Source organism: Podarcis gaigeae (genome assembly GCF_964106915.1).
Source record: "Podarcis gaigeae genome assembly, chromosome: 2".
NCBI classification, from domain to species: Eukaryota; Metazoa; Chordata; class Lepidosauria; order Squamata; family Lacertidae; genus Podarcis; species Podarcis gaigeae.
The window spans coordinates 101,142,794-101,157,914 of record NC_139679.1 but is presented as its reverse complement, the minus strand read 5'-3'; the positions used below and the strand labels follow the sequence as shown (position 1 = coordinate 101,157,914).

The 15,121-nt window shown below is 44.5% G+C and overlaps 1 protein-coding gene and 1 long non-coding RNA gene across 51 annotated transcripts in view; one reads left to right on the top strand and one right to left on the bottom strand.

Annotated features, from left to right (window-relative positions):
* Positions 1-15,121, bottom strand: part of MAGI1 (membrane associated guanylate kinase, WW and PDZ domain containing 1) — a 475,361-nt gene that overhangs the window by 35,866 nt on the left and 424,374 nt on the right. For all 50 annotated transcript variants that reach the window (XM_083722580.1, XM_083722597.1, XM_083722572.1 and 47 more), the window contains one exon: positions 7,618-7,834. In XM_083722580.1, coding sequence (XP_083578706.1) covers positions 7,618-7,834 — 217 coding nt within the window. The remainder of the gene's footprint in view (positions 1-7,617; positions 7,835-15,121) is intronic.
* The window catches only part of LOC310838190, a 582,108-nt gene that overhangs the window by 241,258 nt on the left and 325,729 nt on the right, over positions 1-15,121 (top strand). The window lies entirely within an intron of this gene.

The window sequence follows — 15,121 nt, the reverse complement described above, 5'->3', positions numbered from 1 at the left end:
CTCAGATTTTCCCCAAGCCTATTTAATTGTGGATGAAGGAATAGCTTCACGTGCTGCTTTTTATCTATTGTGTGACTGAAAATAAAATCCAAATATTTTTTTTAAAAACCCCGCAATATTTTAAAACCTTTAGAAAGCCTCGACCCTGTTCTGCTTTGCTTTTAATTAAAACACGCTTAAGCCCTTCAAAGGGGCTCATTAACACATCTGCAATTCAGATTAATTCATTTTGTCACTGCTGTTTTGACAGATGGCCATGCGTAGGATATAGCAGCTCCGCAAAGCATGCAGGCAGCACAACAACAGATTGTTGCAATCCTCAAGGAAGTTTAAGAGTAAAGCAATAAATGAGAGAGGAGAATATTCTATCCCCCCCCCCCCCGAAATAGGTCCACTTTTAAAATTCATGACCCTAAATTTGCCTTATTCTCTGGAGAACTCTTAATCTCTGAATAGGTAAAGGATACTTCTTGGAAATGATCAAGCCAAGAATTATGTCACTCATTATCACTTACAGAAATAGCATTTTTAAAGCAGTATGAAGGTATGCAAAAGAACAGGTGGCATGAACTTTAAGGGGAAGAAGGCAAACAGCAGTTTATCACCACAAGCCCACCATTTCTTAGAAGCTGCCATCTTAGTGGACAAGGTTCTTGGAAGAAAAAGGTTCTTTGTTTTGCCTTTTTTTAAAGACATGGGCTTTAGCATAGTTTTACAACATTCCAATAGGATTGGCACACATCCAAACTAAGTAGTAATAATTATTCCCATTCCACTGAGGGAAAATTGTGACTGACTGAAGATGACGGACTGTGCTGTGTGACTAAACTGTGATTTAGATCTTGGTACTGCAAGACTCAGAGATGACCGTGGTCTCTGAGACAAGTCTAAAGCAAGGTAGTTCTTTCTGTCTCCACCGTTAAAGGATTCCCCCACAAGGGAGGAATTCAGCATGACGCTCTTCTGAGCATTCAGTCAGCGCAATCTTTTCCCCTCTCCTCCCTGCCTCCCTTGAGCTGCTCTGGGGTTTCTCCTGACTCTGCCGAGTGACTTTGGGGGAGATGCATGAAGTGTGTGCGTGGAGAAAGGTGTGTGTATGGGGAGACCCATGGCACTAGCGGGAGCCCCTGAATTGCCTTTTGCTAGCTTACCAGGTTAACTGAATACAGGCCAAATAAACCAATTTCATGTGTAGGACATGAAGTGATATAGTCCTGTGTGTTCAACTGAGGAAACAGCAAAGAGATGAGGCTTCATGGCTCAAGCACTGGATAAGGTCTTAGAAATATGAATGAACCAGTGGGACCTGCAACAAAACGTTGCAGTGCAAGGGTGCTCATTGCTCAGGATTCCGTCCACTCCTTTGGCCATTTTAATTTATTTATTCTTTTATTTTGCTCTTGCAGACTTTGGGGTTCCCCCCAAAGCCTACTTGCCTGAGTGTGCCTGGTTCCAGGTTGGCTGCAGAAGCAGCAGTGCTCCTAGCCTGGGCATTGGAAATAGAGGAAATCGTGCTCCTGCTGTCCTTGGATTATTCCACACCATAAACTCCTGGAACCTCCAAGGCCCTGGAGTATCCCAAGGACCAATGCCTAATTCCCTCCTAGGTCTCAGTGTCTGACTTTGTTTAGGTGCAAATATTTACTAGAAAGGTTCCACTAAAACTGCCAGCTTCTCTGATAGCTCTTCCAATTTCAGATGTCTGTTGATCCCACCTAAAATCTACCCTCCTATTACAGTTAAAGAACCAAGTAGCATCTTAATCCCTGCAGTCATGAATAATGTCCCAGGTTGTCAATTTCACACAAGCAAGACAGTAACAGCACTAAGAGGGGTTTTTTTTTGGGGGGGGGGGGTTGGAGAAGGGTGGGTGAGGAGAAGACAGTTGAACCTAAAGCGGGCATGTGGAAAACCACATGATCCAAACTCCTTAACAAACAAACAAACAACTCAGCCCACTTTAGAGCTGTTCTGTTGAACAGGGTCTCTCAAGTGCCTCCTGGGGCTGAATCCTGCACCGCCAGCTGCTTCTGTGGGAGCAGCTCATGTCCATCAGAAGCAGCTTGGCTTGTTCTTGTGCAGGAGTACTTCTGCAACCTGCCTGGCGCTTTAAGAAAGAGGGAGCCACTATTTTTATTCCGCAGGATTATGTTATTGCCAGTATCTCCGTCTTAAATAAGGAAAGGACTGTGAGTGAAAGTCACTTCTGGGAAGACTGCCAGGATGGAGACAGAGGCACATTGCTCCTCACCCTTCGAGGACAGGCTCATTTGCCTTTGCAGAGAAGACAGCATCCTTAATATGATTTATCTCCCAATGCCTTGGTAGATTTCAAACATCAAATACCAATGCAGATCTCCTGCATGGATAGGTGTAACTCACAAAAAGGCTACAACCAATAAGCTGGTCTTTTAACAACAAATGCTTCAACTGAATGCTGGCTTAATGACCAAGGCAACAGTGGGGCAGAAGCAGGACACCCACACATGATTTCTGCTTGTTAAGATTTTCCCTATCATTAGCTGAAGTCAGGTTGTGCTCAGAATGCCTTTTTTAAAACTCAAAAGTCTGAGAAGTGCTTAAAGGAAAGCCAGGTGTGAAATGAACACTGAGCCAAGGCTTTTTTTTTAATCACCCCCTTTGCAAAAGAAGGCCACTTTGCAGAATTTTCTCCAGCAATTTTTTTTATTTATTTTTTTTATGGCAGGGACCATTTAACAACCCTTCCCTGCCACACAAACACAGTAACTTGGAATGAGATTTGACCTGGAGTATCATGGAGGATGTTCCAAATGGTCCAACGTGCAGCAGCAAAGAAAGAAGGAAAAAGAGGTGGAGAGAGCGAAAGACAGGGAAGCTGTGCTACCGCAACGGCAAATGGCGAGCCCCAGCCCAAAAGACTATTGGAGAATTTCTACCCCACTGAGAAATTTGGTAAAATGGCCACTCTTAATGTCAAGAGGCCATTTGAGCTCAGCTCTAGAGAAATGACCCTTGCAGTTCAATCTGCAGTCTCTTAAATGTGACAGTGTTTGAAAGATAGTTGGGAGACTGCATGGAGGCAGCTGGGGACAGGAAAACTCTCAAAATTCAAATTGGTGTCCTTCTGGATTGTTGTCCAAATCAAAATTAATCACCACCGACAAATAATTATCAACTGGGGAAATTCATCTTAGACACGCAGTGCTTGAATTAATAGTAAAATGTGCATGTCAAGGTTACCATGCCCTCTGAAATTTGCCTGAAAATTTGGAATTACTGAACTGGTGTTGACTTATTGAACCCATGGTACTGGTAATTTAATAGTACATGGTGTTGATTTTTGTTTAATCAACTCATTTTTAGAAAATGATGTGTTTGGGATCAAACTCTTTAAGACAATGGTGAATTAAGGGCTGAATCCAAATTTTATCAGGAACTCTAGGTCCTAGCTTTGTGGTGCTAGCTGGGAGTGCTTGATCTACTGCCTATTCAGAAGGCTCAAAGACAATTTCTGAAGGATAACCTTTCCCTGGGTCTTCATATTTTAGGAACTCCTCTTAACTTAATCTATAAACCCATGGAATGGCTTGGTTGTTCAGAAGGGCCCTAGTACATCCAGCAATCAGTTTCCTATAGTGGCCAGCCTAAATCCCATCTTTGATTTCAACCTGGGCTCTTCTTGCAACTTCAGTAAGAATCATACCTCCACACCTCTCCATTTCTAAGCAAATTATCTGTAAGATACGAAGTTGTGTGGTTTGCAACTGCAGTAGACTAGAAAGGAGCTGGTCTCCAACCAAACACAGTAAGCTAGCGAAGGACAGTGAAGTGCAAGGTGTCAAGTGGTACAGTGAGAAGCCAACAGAAAAAGGGTATGGGATGCATGCAAAACTTCAGAAATAAGTAGTCACTTAAAGCTTCCAAACTATTTGCACATATAAAATAAAATAATTTGCACATGCAGCAAACCTGTGGAGTGCTACTGTAATGCATAAAACTTGCCATGTTGGTGGACTGGCTAGGAAGCAGTTGTGTCCTGCAGCACATTCCCAAGTTATTTTTTTTTAAAAAGGCAGAACAGGCAGCAGTTAATACTGCTGAGCTAATCCTAATGACTAATTAGATAATTTCTAATTAACTGTTTAGTTGGTACTGAATAGCTGCAGGGGGTCACAGACAATGACAATGTGAGCATCCAGCTGGGGAAGGGGGGAATCCAGAGCAGTTTAGTGGGACAAGAGCACAAAAACCTTCACAAGTGATGCCGTCGCCAAAAATGGCAAAAGGGCAGTTTATTCCCTCCTGTATTATCTTGTAGGGCTTGAATGTGTCCAGATATTTCACCGTTTTGCATTTCCCTGCTGCTAAACAGTAGGCAGCCAATGCACAATTTTCATAATATGCATCGTTATCTACAGTCCAATATGTCAACCAGAGATACTGTCTGGCCACTTCATATTTTTGGCAGTAAAGACTGAAGCATCTAAAGTGGTATCAGGAAGAAAAAAAACCCCACTTCCTAGACCCTCATTCATTTCCTAAGTAAATCCCCAAACTTATTGGCATCCAAACCTTAGTCTGCCATAGGCTGGGGAGGCCGCTTTAGAGAGGCCCTGGCCCCCCAGGAAAGGGAAGCCATTGAGCTGCAAATTAAATTGGTAGAACCACAAAAGCGCTGGAGAGCAATCTCTTCCTTCTTTTCACTGGGTTGTTTTGGCACTGCATCTGAATGCATCGAAATAACGTGCTGATCTATCTCCAAGGTTTTAGTGAGTTCATCCATCCATGCAGGTCTGCAGTTTGAAATGTGGGGCTGCTGAGGACTTTTTACTTGGTTAACGCTTATGTCCCACTCTGCCAAAGTCGGTCTCTTAAAAGGCTCGGGCAAGGGAAATCACTTTAGAAGAAGCTACCGTGAGTGCAAGAACCCCTTTCTTTTTAAAGGTGGCCCTGGAGGTGTCTGCTCCACCTTCTTCAGCCCCAAAGTGGAAATAACTTTTAACGTTAATGGGAGGAACTCCACCATTTTCAAGAACCGCCCTGCCCCAAACCCCAGCCACTTGCAAAGCATTTGTGCAGTGGTGTGAGCAAAAATACATAGACTGGTCCACAGCGGGAATCTATGCTATCCAAACTAGGCCAGGCTTCCCTGTCGTCTGCACATACCACATTTTTTGAGAGATGCGTCCTTGCTGGTGCCTTATCCAGTACACAGATGTCCCTCATGGAACTTACATAAGGTACCGACCACCCTGACCAAAGTGCCTCTTGGACCGCTAGCCTCCATCGCCCTGTGGCTAACTTTCAAAGTGGCATTTCTAGGGGCCATTACATCAGCTCAGAGCGTAGCTGAGTTGGAGGCACTGTGGTGTTAGGAGACCTGTTTTCTTCAGGCAGATAAGGAAGCCCTTCGCCCAGACCCCTTCCACATACCCCAACTGCCTTTCATAGAGCCCAAGAATTAGTTTTGCTTTTGTCCTAATTCTTCTCACTGTACAAAAAAGGTGTTGCACTAGTAAAGCATGAGAAGGGCACTCAAGACACAGCCCATAAGATGAAGCAATAGCCTCCTTGTGAATAAACAGAACAGCTGCTACCCTTCTCCTAGGTAAGGATGCTTGTCTTTGACAAGGCAAATCCTCAGTGGCTGATCAGCAAAGTTCAAAACCAACATTAGAGCTCCCTTCCTTGGAATGACTTCTACTGCATTAAAAAGTAACAGGCATCCTGTTTCTAAGAATTTAAAAATGCTATTATTGTGGGCCACAGAGGCCAGTCACTGCAATAATTTTCATGGGGTGAAATCCAATGCTACCATTCTGAAGAATGGCTTCTGATGCAACAGAGGCATCCACTAATGCATGAGAAGGAGATGTGTGCTTTTTTTCTTTCTTTGCCAACTCTCTCTTTCAATGCAGCTCCCTGCAGCCCGCCCCCCCACCTGAATATCCATTTCATAGGGCTGAGGGACTGGAAGGTGGCAGGGAGGACTGAAGGAGGAATCGGGGGGGGGGGGGAGACGGACCCTCTTGTCTTACATTAGCAGATGCCCCTGCTGGATCAAAAGTAGTCCCATGAACAAAATGGGGGCACGAGATTCTGTGAAAACAATTCCTGAGAGCAGAAGATTGTGTGAGGATGGGTTGTGTATCCATGCCATGCCCAGAAAAATAAGAAAAGAAATGAATGTTGTGAAGGAAAACAGACGAAACACAAGATATCATGCTGCTAAAATACATTTTCCCAAAGCCTCTGCTTCCAAGTTCTTCCCTTTCCTTTTTTTAATGACATTTTATGTAACCGATTCAACTGCTCAGCCATTCAGATGACTCCAAACTATGCAGAAACCCCAAGTCTACAAGGTGAGCAGCGTTTTGTGATGGGAGGTTGCTTGAGAGCTGCTTCACTCTACGGGATGCCACATAACTCTACAAGTGTAACTAATGCTCTACAGATTGCAACTGAAGAGGAAAAGGAGGTTGATTTTCTTTGAAGAAAAGGGGGTTGATTGAAACCCATTTTGTATTCTCGGAAGCAAATCAAAACCCTGCTGAATTATTAGTGTGGTGCATCTATTAATAACCGACAATAAAAGTTGTTTACTGTATCTATTTGACCTCTGCATTGTTGAAATAGTGCACAACGATAAAGGCGAGCATAGCTTGGCAGCATGTGGGTCAGCTAGGCAATGCTATCATTAATTTAGCAAAATTATTCCTTTGGCCTTAACCTTTATGCCTGCAAACAGCAAGACTTAATACAGTGCTTTTCTTCAGGAGGGGGGGACACAGGGGTACACATACCCCTAAACATTTTGTGAATCCAACTTTGGCCTCGTTGAGGGGCAGTATTTCAATACGAGTAGGAAAATGAGAGTACCCCTAAAGATTTTTTTAGAAAAAAGCACTGACTCTCTCTCTATATATATATGAATGAAGGAATAACTGAATGAATAGGCATTGAAAGGGCATGACATTCCTACAAGTTGCCAAGCCATTCTACAATACTGTGAGGCTATATTTCAACTACTTCATGAATTAAGAGCTTAGAAGGATTGGGTCCACAAGTGTGTGCAGCACAAAGCTTGGAAAGCAATTTGTGCAACCTCTTATGTTATGCTTGTCTGACATTACCCCGTTCAGAAATTGATTTCTTTTAAAGAAGTAAATGCTGAAGGAGAAGAAAAGATATCAGTACTTGCATATTGCGCCGCAAAGTTCATAGAATCATAGGATTGTAGCATTGGAAGGAGAATCATCTAGTCCAACCCCCAGCAATGCAGGAATATGCAGCTGTCCCACATGGGGATCAAACCTACAACCATGGAATTATCAGCACCATGCTCTAACCAACTGAGCCATCCAGGCTGACAGGAGGCAAAGCTCCTGCGCCACCATCAAAAAATGATTGATGTCAACCATATGTAAACTGCTGGTCTCTCTGGCTCCTTGGCTTTGTATTCACCCACCCCATGCCCATCTCCAGAAATGCTCAGCTTTGCTCATTTTCATCCTATCCAGAAATGAATAGACATATCTAATTTTCTAGGAGTGGGAACTCCCCTTAAACCAAGAGTTACAGAATGCAATGATCTAGAGCAGCTGCCAAAATAATGAAGTCTCCTTTGATACTCACGTCGGCTTTCATACATGCTCCTGGACTGGGCCCAGATTTTGAATGGATCTGGCTTCTTCTGCCCAGCGTTGTCTGGCTGCTCCGCAGCTGGTGCTTCGGTGGCAGGGTAGTCGGGAAGCACCTGGGTGCTGCGGACAGGTGAAGCGGTGTGGGTGCTGTGGTGGCTGGAGACGCTGTGCTGAGAGCTGTTTTGGCTGTCTTTCCTTTCAAGTGGTTGCTGTAAGGAAGGAAGCCAGAAAAGAAGGGGGAGGGCGAGGGGGGGGGGGGAATCCCAAGAAGGTTAATGGCCTGCAACTGAGCCATTCCCCCACTGCTTTTCCTCTACGTTCAGCATTTCTGCGTGCTCCTGCGTAAATACATAAAGTCCCTCTTTGGGCTTCTACCATTTCCAGTTTGTGCTGAGCGCAGGTGAATTTCCCCAAGGATAGGCAGACGGAGTGACAGGGGGATGCACAAAAAGGGAAAGCCATTCATCACACACACAGAGAGAGAAAACCATGCAAGCTTTCATATGCCGACACAACACAAATCAAGGTTTCCTTATGCATTAGTATCTCCATATGTTTTCGCCCCCAGTTAAGAACACAATCTAAAATCTAGCAGCGGTGCAGAGCATCAGTCAGAACCGGACAATACCAGATAAATAAAAATGCTTCCTTTGACATGCATGCATGCTCATGCACATTCAGGATTTCTCATGCATGCAGCCCAGCCTTTTGCCTGCCACCAAAGCCAGGTTGACCAGGACCTGTGATGAACCTGAAGAAGTGGACAAACGAAACTCCATTACTAGAAATTAATCTGAAAGATACAGGCCCCCCTTGTTTTCTGTTCTGAACTCAACTTCATCTAGGGAAACTCTGTTAGACACACACACACACGCGCGCGCGCACACACACACCACCCACCCACCCACCCACACCATGCACCCTCCATGTGAAAGCCATGCCCCATACTAATGGACCTGCGGCCAGATCCAAAGAAGGGGGTTGCAAATTCACGCAAGCTGTGATGGAGATGCAAGAAACAAAATGGACCAAGAGCCACATCAGATGAAATTCCCAATCAGACGAAACAACTCAAAACCAAAATTTAGGAGTAAAGAAGTTAGGAGAAATTGGGCTGCATACAGTACTTAAAACTGCTGCAAGACTGAAGCATGCCAAAATTCTTTGCAACCTAAGTTCCAGTAAATGGGCAAGTGGGAAATTTGAATTCCCGTGTCTCAATTTCCCTTCACTTCCATCAGTTTCTATTAGAACATGAAACATCAGACAAAAACTTCATTGTGGGAACTTCATTGACAACTCTAGATAACTGCAACTTTTGGACAATACATTTTACATAGCATTGTCTATCTTCTTTTTAAAGTTAGAAGTGGTTAACCTGTGCCCTTTCTAAGGTCACAAGACTTTACAATAAGCCAGTACTGGAGCAATGTTATGTCCCCATACTGAAACATTTGCCCCATGCAGGTATTGAGAAGTATCACATAAATTAAAAATAGTAAGTGGAATTCCCATTTATTTTTTTATTTAAAAAAACCAACCCAGTGGTTTTCAAACTCTTTACTCAGGAAATCTTCGTCTATCACTGATTTATCTGCCAAGGAACCATTGTGGAGGATTCCAGAACATTTTCCTGAGGTATGCTTAATGTTTAAGTTCATGTGGAGTGCTCAACACTCCTTTCGGACATGGTCACCTGCCAATGGAACAGAGCATGCTCAACAACGCTCCCAATCCTTTCCTGCAGCAACTCCTTGTAAGTGGAGAGCAGTAATAAAAGGCAAATTGTCATTCAGGGAAGCCTGCGTGCCTTCACTAATCTTCTTGAGGACACTTAGCTAGGATTGCCAAAGAATTCCCAACAACAGAGCTTGAAAAATACTAAATTAAGCATCTGACTGCTCAAATATTCTTCACGTCCCCTCAAAGCATAAACATAATTTCGTATTAACAGAAGAGGACGCGCACCCAACAGATAAAACACATGTAAATTACGAAGACTGCAGGCTGGAACCAAGACCTCTTTTACAAGAGATACAAACAGAAAAACAGGGCTTAGTTAAAACAGGCCTCTAATTTTGCAGCCCTATTTGTGGGCTACAATAGGTCTCCTCTCCTTTTCTGGCTGTTCTTTAGGGGAGCATCTGCAAATAGAGCAAAATATTCATCCAGCCCATCTCAGCAGGACATCGGGCAATGTTGGCACATGGAATCAGGGCCAGCCCAATACATTTTGGCACCGGAGGTGAACCACAAAATGGTGCCTCTCCTCACCAGGGAAGAAGGGGTGAGTAAAGATCTATACTGGGAACAAATCAACCTTATCTGATGATTGAAGTGGGAATCAAAACTGTCACGGTGGGGAGGGGGAGGGACTCTATTGGAATCACATTGGGAGGGTGAAGACCCTAGGAGACTCCAGAGGACATCCCCTGCCATTTCCTCTCTAGGGGTGGGAGGAAACTAGCAACTGCCCCTATGAATCCTGACGCCCGAGACAGTCACCTTGCCTTGCCTCATGGGTGGGCCGGCCCTGCTTGTGATAAACCTCCATGCCATTCCCCAACATTCGTTCCAATCTCAGTGGAGCGAGGAAGAGATAAGCCGCCATTCTCTGGGTGCTACCTTCTCAGTAAGAATCACCTTGCTGCAGTGGTAGCTAATTAAGGTGAAAAATGAAGAGATAGCTACACATGTCAGTGGAACGTGCCATGTGGCCCTTCCTCCACCGTCTCTACGTGAACTATACTAAATACTAGCAAGCAGGAGCAGAGCTGGGCAGAGAAAGCAAAGTAGAGTTGACTACTGCCACTTCACTAGAAGCTCTTTGTGACCGAAAACGCTGTGTTCTATTTAACAATAGTTTTGAATATAGCTGTTGGTTGGAGGGGCGTGGCAACTCCCGAGAGCAGAAATTGCTTTGGAACGCTTTATTGAGCTTTATTGATGTCTGCTGAAGCTTTTGACACACCAATGGCATTTCTTTAAAATGATATACTCTCAAGTGACTTGAATTTGAAATTAACTCTCGACTTCAAATGACATTTTGAGCAGTGTGTGTGATATCTCTGATTTCTCCACCCGTGCTTTTCAGGTGCCTTAATGCTGTCGACAATTTATTTCCCCAGCAAATATGGCTAATTCCCACTTGGCTAAGAACAATAATATGGAAGTTTGGGACAAACACTGTGAAAACCACCTTCAGATATAGACAAATGTTCTTTTATCGAGGTACGCTAGCATAAGACACTGCAGATGCCCTTTTGGGTGTCCACACTCTTGCCACAGGAGTTATAAAGATGGGGACAAACCCCCATCTATAAATGCATATGCCAAATTTCAGGATGACCGGATCAGAAAGATGGTTTGAAACGCTCTCAGCCATTTTGAAAGCTGGGTAGCAAAATAGGAAGTAAAAGATTAGCCCAGCCTTGCAGATAAATTGTGGTGGAGGCAGTTGTTCAACCAATCCAGTTACCTGAGCCTTTCTCCCTCATCCTGCTCCCTTTCTTTTGCACCTCCAAAATACAGTGAAGAAACTATTTCTCTCTCTCTCTCTCTCTCTCTCTCTCTCTCTCTCTCTCTCTCTCTCACACACACACACACACACACACAGGTTTAGGACCCAGGTGCTGTTTCTCAAGAGGGCAGCCAAGGGGCAAAACAGCCTCAGTCTACCTTTCCCTCTCTCTCAGTAGCAGCATCACTATGGAGACTGAACAGGTAGATGTTCATTCTCCCTCTCGCTTCCCTTTACTGATGGAAAGTAGGGAGGCAGAGAAGGAAAGAGAGACCAGCTCAGTTCCACTGGTCCAGACTGACCCTGTGTCTGACCTTCTCCCTTGCAGAGAGTCTTTCTTCCCTTCAATCAAACAAAACAGAGGTAGTAAAAAAAAAAATTGTCCAGTAGCACCTTAAGGTAAAGGGACCCCTGACCATTAGGTCCAGTCGTGGTCAACTCTGGGGTTACGGCACTCATCTCGCTTTATTGGCTGAGGGAGCCGGCGTACAGCTTCCGGGTCATGTGGCCAGCATGACTAAGCCGCTTCTGGCGAACCAGAGCAGCGCACGCCATTTACCTTCCTGCCGGAGCGGTACCTATTTATCTACTTGCACTTTGATGTGCTTTCGAACTGCTAGGTTGACAGGAGCAGGGACTGAGCAACGGGAGCTCACTCCGTCGCGGGGATTCGAACCACCAACCTTCTGATTGGCAAGTCCTAGGCTCTGTGGTTTAACCCACAGCGCCACCCGCATCTTAGTTGGTCTCTAAGGTGCTACTGAACATTTTTTTAAAAAAAAATCAACTACATCAGACCAACCCGGCTACCTACCTGAATCTAAAACAGAGGTAGTTTCTGTATCCACCCACTGCTGGGGAAGAGTCACTCCAGGGAACTAGAGTACCTCTGGCAACCAAGCATCTGTTTATTTTTTTAAAGCCAGCTCATTCAAACTTTTCCCTTCTAAGAGCATCGCAAACCACTAGTTTATTACTGTTACATTACGAACTTGTATGTTCCTCCATAGTAAAGGTAAAGGACCCCTGGATGGTTAAGTCCAGTCAAAGGGTTGGCTAAAAGGTTCTTAGCGTAATTCCAATCGCCACCCCAATGAACTTCCGAGTCATGCTTTGCATCTTCCTCTACCTAGATGTATAAAGGTCCACCTTCTCTATTGCCCACATTAGATGTATGGAAGCTTTCTTCAGCCCAAGGGCTATGTTCTTAGGGCAACCTTGGTGGTGGTCCTGCATGCTAATGGCGGGTGTTGCCAGAGACAAAGTTGGGCAGCGCGTTGGATATGACTCTTACGTATTGGCTATCGTCAAATAAAGAAAAGCTCAGGGGTTTGTATAAACACAAACTGTTGCAAACATTTAACTAATCTCTTACCTGAGATCTGACTTATATACACCTGGGCTGGTAAAAGGCTCCATGAAGTAGGGAAGTGCTATGGGCGCTTCTCCCTCCTCTCCTGTATGAACTCGTTTTATTATCCTGCCTTTCCTCTAGACCAGTGATGGCCAAACTTGGCCCTCCAGCTGATTTGGGACTACAGTTCCCATCATCCCTGACCACTGTTCCTGTTAGCTAGGGATGGTGGGAGTTGTAGTCCAGAAACAGCTGGAGGGCCAAGTTTGGCCATCACTGCTCTAGGTGACTTAGGCCAGAGTACATGGTCATTAAGATGGCTTGTGAGCTGGTTGTTCCACAGAAGGGCCCAATCACACTAAGGCACCCTTTGCATCATTCTCCCCCCTTCGCAGAATCAGCAGAGCTACCATGAGCTCAAAACTTTCCTGGAGCATGCAGCTTACACATCACTTTATCTTTGGGGTGGGAAGGGGGTACCTGCACAACATCAAGCCTCTCAGCGACTCAAGGGTGTACTAAATGATATGGTTTTGATAAAATAAATAAAAAATAATTATTATTTTTAAGGCAGCATGAACTGGGGGCTTACATTTTAGCACACCATGTGAGGCTTTTCTTCTTTGAGACGCTGCTGCAGTGGTATGGCAGCCACTTTCTCATGGGTTTATTTCATGTGGCTACTTAACATTGAAAGGTCTGCCTCTATGGGTGGGGCCCATTTCATGGGTCCTTACCACACAGCAGAATATGGCATTAGAAAGGGTGAAAGGGGACACAGTTTACTTTGCCCATGTGATAGCAAGTTTTTATTTTAGAACGATCTTAGCATGCATTCCAAGTGGGATATGTGCACACTCTGGAGGGCTAGAAACATTTCTATTAGATACTGTCCCTTTTTAACTCAGCCGTATTAGATGTTAGGCACCCACACTGGACATACAGTGAAAAGAGAAGCTGCTTTTAAAGGCTGGAGATCCTTTTTGTGTGTGTGCAGCAGCCTGTTTATACAGTCAAGACAGAAACTTCATTAAATTGGAAATGGAGAGATACAGAAACATATTACCAGCTGCATAAATAAATCCATGAAATGTGTTTTTCCTCTCACAAGAGATCGTTTCTTCGAAATCTGCAAATCTAGATTTTGTGTCATAAGACTAAGCAACAGAAACCATACTTAAGAGAAATTAAAAATTAAGATAATGTGGAAATACCAAACAATTCACTGAATTTTCACATATAAATCTTCAGGGGAACATGGGAAGCTGCGTTATATTGACTCAGACTACTGGTACATCTATCTCAGTATTATCCACACTGCAAGTGGCTATCCAGGGTTCCAGGCAGGGGCCATAGCCAGGCCCAACCGGGGATTACCAGGGATTGAACCAGGGACTTTCTGCATGCAAAACAGATGCTCCCCTAAGCTGCCACAGTGGTTTATCCCACTTCACAAGATGCATCATATGGACAGGAAGGGGCCACTATTGTAAAGGGTGGCACAGGAAACACCTAAGAAATACTGGAGTATTTAAATAAGGTGCTACTAGACTGTCTTACTCTTACTGATGTAAGGAAGAGTGCAAAGGGTCGTTTTATTTTTATACTTGGCTAGGAGAAAGAAGAAATGCCTCCTCATGTCCACACTGGGATATCCTTTCAGATGTGCCAGATATCCAGTTGTGATCTGTGGACTCTTATTTCAAACCCTGATCTAAGGAAGTTCACTTCTGCCACAAAGCACATAATCAAGTGCGGTCTGCAGATAAAATTGACAAGTTGTCTGTCTCCAAGGTTGCTAATCTACTGTCACGCCTAGTCGTCTCACTTCATCCAAGACCCCATTTCTTTCATTTTGTATATTTATGGACCATATATATATACTGTACACACAAAAAATAACACACCCACCATGGTTGAGGAGTGGAAGAGAGCCCATAGTTGTAGGAATCCATGGGAGATGCACAGAAGGCACAGAAGGGAATTGTGGGTGTCCCAAGAGGGCTTTGTCAGCAAAGGATGGACTGCCCAGTATCAGAGATGGGAGAGGGATTTGTTCCCTAAACTCAGCAAGGTCCCTAAGAACATCACTTCACTTTCTGCTTTTTAAGTGAGTGGTATCCATTCATGTCTATGGAGAAAAGTAAGCAGCAGTTAGCATGTACTCATTAGAGGACCCTAGGTGTCCTGAAGGAGGACCCATCCTTAACAGTATCAGGTGGGCATAGCAGAAGCAAAAACGCCTGTCATATTAGTAAGTACTGCAGCCGACTCTGGCCGTTTTAGTTCCCCCATATACCTCTGGAGCAACACTATGTCACGAGCTCCAGAGGAGGGGTGTCAGAGCATTAAAAGTGGCAAGTGCAAACCTTTCCTTTGCCAAGTGCTGAGAGGCCTGGTTGGTTTGGCAGCGGACCTTCCTAAGGGTGCTGCCCATTGGCAAACACCCAATGCTGTGGTGGGCCAACATTGGAGCAGCATGCATCATCCAAGCACGATAGGGTGCAATGGAAGCTCTAGTCCAGTTGTGAGGTGACCATGCTATGGGAGCCAGGGGAGTGTGGGATGAATTCATCTCTCTCTCTGTGTGTATGTGTGTATACACACACATATATCATAAAA